This window comes from Macrotis lagotis, chromosome 6 (assembly GCF_037893015.1).
Source record: "Macrotis lagotis isolate mMagLag1 chromosome 6, bilby.v1.9.chrom.fasta, whole genome shotgun sequence".
In the NCBI taxonomy this organism is placed as follows: Eukaryota; Metazoa; Chordata; class Mammalia; order Peramelemorphia; family Peramelidae; genus Macrotis; species Macrotis lagotis.
The window spans coordinates 143,118,159-143,129,629 of NC_133663.1; the positions used below are offsets into that span (position 1 = coordinate 143,118,159).

Below are 11,471 nucleotides of genomic sequence, written 5' to 3' on the forward strand. Positions count from 1 at the left end.
CTAGGGGCCCTGCTCCAGAAAGTTCTCATAGCATACAGTCTTAAAGCAGCTGCTGAAGAAGGGGAAATTGTAGATTGGGAAGATTGGGGCATTACTCCAACTCTTTGTCCTGTTTTTGATGATGGCCAGGGTGACAATCGCCATCATGAGGAAGTTCCCTTTAAAGTATTGAAAGAGCTCAAGGAAGCTGTTGCCAATTATGGCTCCTCTTCGCCATATGTGAAACTTTTATTAACTAATGCCACTGCTGCATGGCCTTGGATCCCTTATGAGTGGCAAGAGGTTGTGGGTGCAGTGCTCACCCCAAGACAAGCAGTTATTTTCACTGCCCTTGTAAAGAGAGAGGCAGAACAATACATAGAGGAGAGGGGTATCACCAACCCCGATGAGGTTATTGAGATGATTACAGGGACAGGAAGATGGAAAAGACCTAGAGATCAAATACATTTACAACATATGGTATTTGCAGCTATTCAACTTTTCCATGTCAGACCCTTTGGGAAGCTAGAAGCCCAAGGGGCAGAAAGGGAGAAACTTATTGGTCTTAAACAACGAGCCAATGAAACCCCTACATATTTTATCAGCAGGGTACAAGAAACAGTCATACCTATTTTAGGACACGCAACTGGTTCAAAACTGCTTTTTCCACAGTTTGTGAAAGAGGATCTTTGCCCTGAATATCAACAGCTCTTGGATGATTTGGGCACCAATCCCTCAATATGTGATATATTTAAGCGCCTCTTAGAGGCCCCCCCTAAAAGTACAGAACACCAAGGCAAGGCGATAGCAATAGCTCAGGGGATTAGGGAAGGCCTTAAACAACGAAAGGGCATTTGTTTTAATTGCAGAAAAGAAGGGCATTTTAAGGCACAGTGCCACGCATGTCAAAAGAGGGGCAGTAAACAGCCCACCTGCTACTCCTGTGGAAAAGTCAGACATATGGCAAGGTTCTGTAGATCTAAGAAAACATTGGTTCCAGGAAACAGGAGGAGGAACCCTCCCCATGGGGTCCCCGACACCAGAGCCTATCCAGTCACAGTAGCTTCAGGGATGCCCATGGGGCCACACCCAGAACCAAAAGGGTTGCTGGAGCGATATCAGAGGGAACTACAAAATGAAAGGATCTAGGTCAAACTATTCTAACAGTTCCCAAGCAGGGAAAGGAAGAGGATTTACTAATAATCACCCCCTGGAGTACTGCCTCTATAGAGGTTGCCCCGGCCACATTTCCCGGACTAGTAGTGGGTGCTACAGGATATTCTCCTGTACTTGTCCACACCCAACTACTGCCATCTGGTGACAAAACTGTACCTTACCAACCCACATTGCTACCCAGTAACCCTTCCCCCTGGCATGGCTATTGGCCGAGGAATATCTTTGCCATGGATTGAGAGTGAGAGTGTCCCACAAGTAAATTGGTGCACTAAAGTCAGATTACAACAGCCCATTATACAGATAGATATAGCAGGCAAATTAGTGTCAGGAATGATTGACACAGGAGCTGATGTGTCCGTTATTGATTCAGTACAGTGGGACCCCTCTTGGCCGCTTATGTCATCTACCAGCCCTATTTTAGGGGTGGGAGGCCATCAAGGGGCTAGAAAAGCAGAGCATCACTTGAGATGGAGTTATGAAGGACAAAGTGGCTTTATTCGTCCCTTAAAGATTACAGGACTAGGCTCTGCCCTGTGGCATAGAGCTTTGTTACAACAGTTACAATTGTATCTTACCACCACTGGACAATTGGAAACAAACTCCTAGGGGCTACTGTTATGGTGAGCTGCCCAAATATTACTTGAAGGAGTGATAACCCTGTGTGGGTAGAACAGTGGCCCCTTTCTACAGAGAAGCTCACTGCATTAAAAGATATAGTTAAGGAACTATTGCTACAACACAGAATTGAGCCTACCACCAGCCCTTATAATTCTCCAGTATTTGTAATAAAAAAAGAAAGCTGGCACTTGGACAATGCTTATTGACTTACCGGCGGTGAATAAAAGAATGGTCCCTATGGGCCCACTACAGACGGGTCTTCCTTCTCCTGCCTTTATACCTAGGGAATTTGTTATAAAGATAATAGATATTAGGGATTGTTTTTATAGCATTCCCCTTCATCCTGAGGATAGGGATAAATTTGCATTCTCTGTACCATAAAAAAATTTTCAAAGCCCATCAATCAGGTATCAGTTTACTGTATTACCTCAGGGAATGGCCAATAGTCCAACTATGTGCCAAGGATATGTTGCAGCTATTGTTCACCCGTTGCGCAGTAAGTATCCCAAGGCTATCATAATCTATTATATGGATGATATACTCATGGCTACTAAGAAATCCTTGGAGCTAGAAGAATTAACAAAAGAAATGCTCCTTTCTTTGAGTAAATATGGGCTTCAAGTGGCTCCTCATAAAATACAAGATACTAGCCCTTATCAATACCTTGGTCACACCTTTAGTGAAGGTAGGACCCTTAATAATTTCCAGAAACTTATTGTTTCCATACAATGGATACGTTCTACAGTTCCTATTCCTGATGATTTGATGTATCCTCTTTATGATATCCTGAAAGGAGATTCCACATTGACCACCCCCTAGTATTGGACCTCCCAAGCAAAGGAGGCCATGGTACAGCTCCTGTCCAGGTGTCATGAGTTCATAGTTCAATTTGATCCTGAGCAACCTATATTTGCTACCATTTCAAATCAAATGTCACATATTGGTTGTCTCTATCAAAAGCAATGTATCATAGAATGGCAATATTTCCAGAGAAGTAAAAGAAGCATCCCTTGGAAATTTACGATGCTGGCAAATTTATTCCTAGCTATGTCTGATCGTTGTCTTTGCATGTTTGGAAAATATCCTGTTTTAAATATTTGTGCTTCTGAAGGTGCTCTTCATTATTTTACTGACTCTATCCCTGAATGGGCTGCCCTACTCACTTCATGTGATGTCATTAATCTTCCATTACCCTTGACACTGCATGGATGGGACAGCCTTCCATTACAACCCCCACCATGAATTATTTCTCCTACCCCTGTTGATGTTGTTCACAGACACCACCAAAAACAAATGAGCAGCCTTTTATGTCCCACAAATGCAAATATTGTGAGTTTTTACCTCTGAGTATACCTCAGCCCAGAAAAAGGAACTCCTTGCTGTTACACGTGCTCTTGCTTATCTTGCCAATGTGCCTGTTAATCTTATCGCCTACAGTCTGTATTGTGCTACAGCACTTCAAGAACTCCCTACTGCTTTTATCAATCCTCATGTTAGTATTGTTGCTTCTTTGTTAGCAGACCTTCAAAATGTTCTCCTCTCTTGTCACTGTCTCTCTACAATGGCAATGATATGGTAGATAGAGCATTGCTATGCCCTTCACTTTCAGAAGCCCATCAGGTACATGATAAGTACCATCTCTCAGCTCGTTCTCTTCGTCATCTGTATGGCATCACTAAAGATCAAGCCAGGGACATAGTGAAACGGTGCCTTGGCTGTGCTCCATTTCGTCCCCCACCTATTGACTGTGCTATTAATCCCTGGAGACCGTCCTAACTCTTTATGGCAGATGGATGTTACCCACTCTGGGAAAACCTTATTCATGTCTCCATAGACATTTTTTCCAATTTTGTCATAGAGTCAATTCAACCTAGTGAGGCAGCCCGCCATGTTATAGCACATCTTTTGTCCTGTTTTTCCACTTGTGGAGTTCCTACAGCTATAAAAATAGATAATGACCCTGCATATACTTCCAAGGCATTTGCAAACTTTTGTCAAGAATTTTCCATTTTACACAATACTGGAATTCCATACAATCCCACTGGTCAGGCCACAGTTGAACGTGCTAACCGTACCTTTAAAACTCTCCTCATTAAACAAAAAGGGGGAGTCAGAGGTCGTGGCCACCTTATATAAACACAATTAGCACAGCCCTTATACACCATGAATTTTCTTCAATTGAGAGATGATGGTACCTCCCCAGCTTTGCCTTCTTCACAGAAACTTCATGAACACTCCACACACGCAACTAGCCATCCCTCTCCCTGCCCAATAGGCAACCGAGAACTGTGGAAAAGCCCAGAGGGCCAATGGCATGGCCCAGGCTTGGTAATTATACGTGGACAAGGGTATCTTTGTATTCAACCAGATCCAAGTCCGGATGGCAAGGAGAAGGAGAAACCAGTCTGGGCTCCAACCAAATGGGTCAGAGACCATGGAGAATATGAAAATAAGGAAAAGAAGACAAAGATGGAGAGGACAGTGATACCCAAGGAAAGAAAAGAGAATGAAGACCTTAACTCTTGCCCTCCTTGCCCTGAGTCTGCTACCTGGGACACAAGCTCTCAACAGTAAATGGTATAACCTTACTGAGTCACATTGAGTGCAGGAAGATCAACAAGGTGCATGGTTCTGGGGGCTGGTGGTGGACCCGCCAGCTCTTAAAGCTTTAGGATGGCATGACACAACACCTCCATTTAAGATAAAAGGGAATGCCACCAAGTTAGTAGGGGAAACTGAACACCAAGATACACAGAACGTACAGGAAACTGAGATAACTAAGTACAACTTTACAGTATATGCTTCTAATCCACCGATATGTCTTTATACAGACACCACACTCTCGGATGATACAAGCTTGGATAAGACATGTATCAAATTAGAAAGTAAATTTTTTTCATCCTTTTTTCATCATAAACAAGAACTAAAGAATAATACCACCCACCTAAACATAACTATGTTATCCAGCCTGAATTGCACCCAAGAAACATCACAGACATACACGCAGCTTGCCTCTTATCATAATGGTACAGTGTCTTTCACTGCCTGCACCGAAGGAGATGGAGATACCTGGGTTCCGATACATGCTTCTTCTACTGGGGTTCCAACATGTTGCCCTACAATATATGAGTCCTCTGTGCACCTATGATTTTGGGATTATATCTCCTCTATGTAGAAATACAAACAAATAGCAGCTCCTGCACCAGTTGCCTTTCCCATGGGAACTGCCCATCCACATTTGTGGTGATTGGGTCTACCATTTGCACCAATAAATGCTTCCATCCATATATTCCCCTGTAAACAAGGTACATCCTGCTTGGATTTTACATTTGGGACATGGCGTGCTATTTTTGAATTTGACCTGCCATGATACTCAAGGACATACTGACAAGTTGTGTTATCGATTCATAGCTGAGACTCATGCACCTCCCGACTATGATTTCCTCCTTTGTCATACCAAAAAATGCATCTGTTGAAAAACATGATCAACAACATGTGGGCCTTCAACCTTACCACTCTGCATTTCATCTTTGCCAGAGAAAGCAGCTGCAAGCAGTGCTTTCTCTGAGAATTGAGGCCCTTCTGCCAGAACTGCCCAATGTCACGGTGAAATATGAAGAAGAAAGCACCTCACCAATGTTTGTGCTAATGACTACATGTTTGTGCTAAAATAGTTAAAATTATATTTTATAGAGTTATTTAAGAATGCATTCAATTTTTTATATTAATTGGTTATTTAAAAGTTCTTAATAAATTTATATAAGAGGTTCCTCAAGACATTGTAATTGATTCTAAAAAGTTATTTTTTATTGACCGGTCTTAATTGGTTCATTCAAAAACATAATAATATGTGTATATGAGTAATTAAACTTCCATGGGACATTTTCACATCTCTCTACTGGCCTGGAGGGATAGGAAAATGTTCCTATATTCAGGGATTTGATGCCTGCAAGGGCATCAATCACAGCTTGGTTACACAAAATGATTGTTTCTGTGTGTTCATACATGTGTCTGTGTGTGTGTTTAATTCAGATCTGAAATAATTTTATTGCTGTAGGTTATTAAGTCTATGACTATTTCTATCTTGCCTCTTTTGCTACATATGCTTGCTGGTAAGCATGATATCAAAGGCTGACCTACGTGCTCTTCTCCAAAATCCCAAAGAATGACCAAAGATGGACACCACCCCTGTCTAAACAAAAAAGGGGAATTGTCATGGACCCAGCTCTGGACCTTGGCCACCTATGGGCTAGGAGATGCCTGGGGGTGTGAACCTGCCCACATGGGTGCTGGGAACACCACAGTAACAGGAATGGCTCCGCCCATGAGGGAGGAACAGGGGAGGAGCCCGGGGGAGGAGCCGAGGACTATAAAAGGGATGGAACTGGGGAAGTGGAGAGCCATTTTTTCACTGCAATGTAAGCAATAAAGACCTGCTTGTTAGACTGAAACCGGGTGCTCTGTCCAGTTATTGCCCTCCTTCAACAAAGGAGGTTCCGTGCTTCAGAAGACCAAATGGGTCTGTGATGTCCAAAGACTGGGGAAAGGTATGTATCCAGGTGAAGGCTTGGGATAGGTCCCCAAGCAGGTATGCAACTAGAAAAGCAAGAAAAAGAACAAATTAAAGAAACCCAATTATATACCAAATTAGAAATTCTGAAAATCAAGGTAAAAATTAACAAAATAGAAAGCAAGAAAATCATTGACCTCATAAATTAAACTAAGCATTGGGTAATTTTGAAAAAGCCAAAAAAATAGGCAAACTCTGGTTAATCTAATATTAAACAAAAAAGAAGATATCTAAATTACCAGTATCAAAAATTAAAAGGTTGAACTAAACACCGATGAGGAAGGACATTTAACGAAATGGAAGAATTCCAAAAATTTCTGATGAAAAGACCAGAGCTAAACAGAAAATTTGGACATGAAACAGGAGGTTCAAAAAGGTGAAAAAAAAGGGGTCAGTCAAAGGAAAAAAATTCAATCCAGTAAGTTGAAACTGGCTATATCCCAGGATGGGGGCGGGGGAGACTCTCATAAATCCTGAGAAATATAACTCTAACAGAAAATATACCTAGCCAGAAATGATCGACATCCATGACCTATACATGAGACTGCTATCTAATGGGATGTAACTGGCTTTAACCCCACTTCGGAGAAAGACTCTCATAACTCTCAGGAATTTTGACTCTATTCAATAGAATATACTGAACTAGAAGGGGCAGACACTCAGAATTTTCTATGACATAGAAAGAATAATCTAAAAAAAATACACTACCTCTCTAAAAAGGGGGGCAGGAAAGAGACAGGAGGAGGAAGGGGATTGAATGGGACAAATCTCATTACACTAAGAGGAACAAAAAACCTATGGTAATAGAGGGGAAGAAGGGAGCAGAGGAGAAACACCTGAATCTTCTTCTCATCAGACTTAGTTTAAAGTCAACCTACACATACTCAGTTAACTTATAAAACATCTAACCTTTCAAGTATTAGAAGGGGAAAAGGGGAGGGGGGGATGGAGAAAGGGAAGGGGAGTGGGGGAAATAAGGGGAAATAACAAAAGGAAGGGAAGGGAAAAGGGAAAAAGGGAAAGGGGAAAGAAAAGGGAGGGTGTGATATAGGAGGAAAAACACACTGAAGGGAGTGGTATACAAAAACCAAATACAGGGGGAATATGGATAAAAGGGGCGGAAAGGGGGAAAAATACAAACAGAGGGAAGATAGCACAGAGGGCAATAAAGAATTAGTAATCATAACCTTGAATGTGAATGGGATGAACTCTCCCTTAAAACGTAAGCAAATAGCAGAGTGGATTAAAAACCAGAATCCTAAAATATTCTGCTTACAAGAAACTCATTTGAAGGAGAGAGATACATATAGAGTAAAGGTAAAAGGTTGGAGCAAAATATGCTTTGCTTCAGCTGAAGTACAAAAAGCAGGGGTAGCAATCCTTATCTCAGACAAAGCAGCAGCAAAAATAGATAGCCTTAAAAGAGATAAGGAAAGAAACTTTATCCTCCTAAAAGGTAACATAGACAATAAAGTCATTTCAATATTGAATATATATATGATCCCAGTGGGACAGCACCCAAATTCTTAGAGGAGAAGCTGAAAGAATTACAGGAAGACATACACAGCAAAACTCTACCAGTGGGAGATCTCAACCTCCCACTATCAGATCTAGTTAAATAAAATCACAAAAAAAACAAGAAAGAAATTAGGGAGGTAAATAGATTGTTAGAAAAATTAGATATGGTACACTTATGGAGGAAAGTGAATGGGGATAGAAAGGAATATACCTTTTTCTCTGCATTACATGGAACATATACAAAAACTGACCATGTACTAGGACATAAAAACCTAATGAGAAATAGTGAATACATCTTTCTCAGAGCACAATGCAATAAAAGTTATATGCAATACTGGGTCAAGGAGATATAGACCCAGGGCAAATTGGAAACTGAATAACCTCATTTTAAAAAATGAGTGGACCAAAAAACAAATTATAAAAAGAATTAACCATTTTATCCTAGATAATGATAATAATGAAACAACATACCAAAACCTCTGGGATTCATTCAAAGCAACTCTCGGGGGATATATTAAAGCTCTAAATGCTTATATGAATAAATTGGAGAAAGAGGAAATCAATGAACTAAACATGCAACTTAAAAAATTAGAGAAAGAACAAATCAAAAATCCCCAATCAAATACCAAATTAGAAATTCTAAAAATTAAAGGAGAAATTAATAACATCGGAAGCATAAAAAATTATTGAATTAATAAAGAACACCAAATGTTGGTATTATGAAAAAAACACTAAAATTGATAAACCTCTGGTCAATTTGATTAAAAAAAGTAAGAAGTAAACCAAATTGCTAGTATTATAAATGAAAAAAAGGTGAACTCACCACCAATGAGGAGGAAGTTAAAGTAATAATTAGAAATTATTTTGCCCAACTCTATGCCAATAAATTTGATAATCTAAGTGAAATGGATGAATGTTTAAAAAATATACATTGCGCAGGTTAAATGAAGAAGAAATTAAATACATAAACAACCCTATCTCAGAAAAATAAGTTCAACAACCCATTATTGAACTCCCTAATAAAAATCTCCGGGGCCTGATGGATTCACAAGTGAATTCTACCAAACATTTAAGGAACAATTGGTTCCAATCCTATATAAACTCTTTGGAAAAAGAGGGAAAGATGGACCTCTACCTAAATCTTTCTATGAAATCAATATGGTATTGTTACCTAAACCAGGAAGACTTAAAAAAGAGAAAGAAAGTTATAGACCTGTCTCCCTGATGAATATAGATGCAAAAATCCTAAATAAAATCTTAGCAAAACGACTACAACCAATCATCACTAGGATAGTACATTATTATCAAGTAGGATTATTCCAGGAATGCAGGGATGGTTCAATATTAGGAAAACTTTTAGTATTCTCAATTATATCAACAACAAACCTATCAGATATCATATGATTGTATCAATAGAAGCTGAAAAAGCTTTTGACAAAATATAGCATCCATTCCTATAAAAACACTAGAGAGTGTAGGAATAAATGGACTGTTCCTTAAAATAATTAGCAGTATCCATCTGAAACCATCAACAAGCATAATATTCAATGAGGAGAGGCTAGAGGTATTCGCAATAAGATCAGGGGTCAAACAAGGGTGCCCATTACCACCACTACTATTCAATATTGTATTAGAAATGTTAGCATCAGCAATTAGAGAAGGAAAAGAAATTGAAGGAATTAGAATAGGGAAGGAAGAGACAAAACTCTTACTATTGGCAGATGACATGATGGTCTACCTAGAGAATCCCAAGAAATCATCTAAAAAAACTACTGGAAACAATTATCAATTTTAGGAAAGTTGCAGGTTATAAAATAACCCCTCATAAATACTCAACTTTTCTATATATGTCTTGCAAGAAACAGCAAGAAGAGCTAGAAAGAGAAATCCCATTCAAAGTAACCTCAGACAGTGTAAAATATTTGGGAGTCTATTTGCCAAGACAGACGCAGAATCTTTTTGAAAACAATTATAAAACACTTCTCACACAAATTGAATTAGATTTAAATAACTGGGTAAATATCAACTGCTCATGGATAGGCAGAGATAATATAATAAAAATGACAATTCTACCAAAACTAAATTATCTGTTTAGTACCCTAGCAAGCAAAATTCCAAAAAATTACTTTAATGAGTTAGAAAAAAACGTAAGTAAATTTATATGGAGAAATAAAAAGTCAAAAATTGCCAGGAGCTTAATGAAAAAAATGCGCATGAAGGTGACTTAGCACTACCCGATCTAAAATTATATTATAAAGCATCAGTCATCAAAACTGGTTGGTATTGGCTAAGAAATAGAGTGGTGGACCAGTGGAAAAGAATAGGTGTAAAATCAGGAGAGCATTATAGTAATCTGCTGTTTGATAAACCCAAAGAGTCTGGACATTGGGATAAAAACTCCTTCTTTGATAAAAACTGCTGGGATAATTGGAAGTTAGTATGGAAGAAACTTAGATTAGAACAACACCTCACAACCTTTACCAAGATAAGATCCAAATGGTTACAGGACATAGACAAAAAACAATACTATAAGCAAATTAGATGATCAAGGACTAGTACCTGTCCGATCTATGGAAATGGGAACAGTTTATGACTAAGGAAGAGTTGGAGAACATCACTAAAAACCAATTAGATGATTTCAATTATGTTAAATTAAAAAGCTTTTGCACAGATAAAACTAATGTAACCAATATCAAAAGAAAAGTAGTAAATTGGGAAACAATCTTTACAACTAACGATTCTGACAAAGGACACATTTCTAAAATATACAGAAAACTGAGTCATATTTTTAAAACAAAAAGCCATTCCCCAATTGACAAATGGTCAAGGGATATGCAAAGGCAATTTATAGATGAGGAGATCAAAGTAATCCATAGCCATAAGAAAAAATGCTCTAAATCATTAATTATTAGATAAATGCAAATTAAATCTTCTCTGAGGTACCACCTGACACCTCTCAGATTGGCCAGTATGACCAGAAAGGATAATGATCATTGTTGGAAGGGATGTGGGAAATCTGGGACACTATTACACTGTTGGTGGAGCTTTGAACTCATCCAACTCTTCTGGAGAGCTATTTGGAACTATGCACAAAGTGCAACAAAAATGTGCATACCCTTTGACCCAGCCATACCATTACTGGGTCTATACCCTGAAGAGATGAGGAAAAAGTGTAAAAACATTACTTGTAAAAAATATTTATAGCAGCCCTGTTTGTGGTGGCAAAGAATTGGAAATCCAGTAAATGTCCTTAACTTGGGGAATGGCTTAGCAAACTGTGGTATATGTATGTCATGGAACACTATTATTCTATTAGTAACCAGGAGGGACGGGATTTCAGAGAAATCTGGAGGGATTTGCATGACCTGATGCTGAGTGAGATGAGCAGAACCAGAGAAACACTGTACACCCTTACAGCAACATGGGAGTGATGTTCAACCTTGAACAACTTGCTCATTCCATCAGTGTAACAATTGGGAACAATTTTGGACTGTGCAAAGGAGAGTATCATCTTTATCCAGATAAGGAGCTGTGGAGTTTGAAGAAAGTACAAGGATTATTCCCTTTAATTTGGGAAAAAAAAAACATATCTTATTGTCTGATCTTGTTA

General features: G+C 39.0%; 1 protein-coding gene across 1 annotated transcript; it reads left to right on the plus strand.

The window, feature by feature from the left end:
- The first annotated feature begins 1,353 nt into the window (after window positions 1-1,353).
- Window positions 1,354-1,761, plus strand: LOC141492235 (endogenous retrovirus group K member 25 Pro protein-like). Its single transcript, XM_074192766.1, has one exon. The coding sequence runs from the start codon at window positions 1,354-1,356 to the stop codon at window positions 1,759-1,761; it is 408 nt and encodes a 135-aa protein (XP_074048867.1).
- Window positions 1,762-11,471: the final 9,710 nt, after the last annotated feature.

Coding starts and splice junctions, on each gene's coding strand:
- LOC141492235 (XM_074192766.1), top strand. CDS start 1,354: ATGGCTATTGGCCGAGGAATATCTTTGCCATGGATTGAGAGTGAGAGT.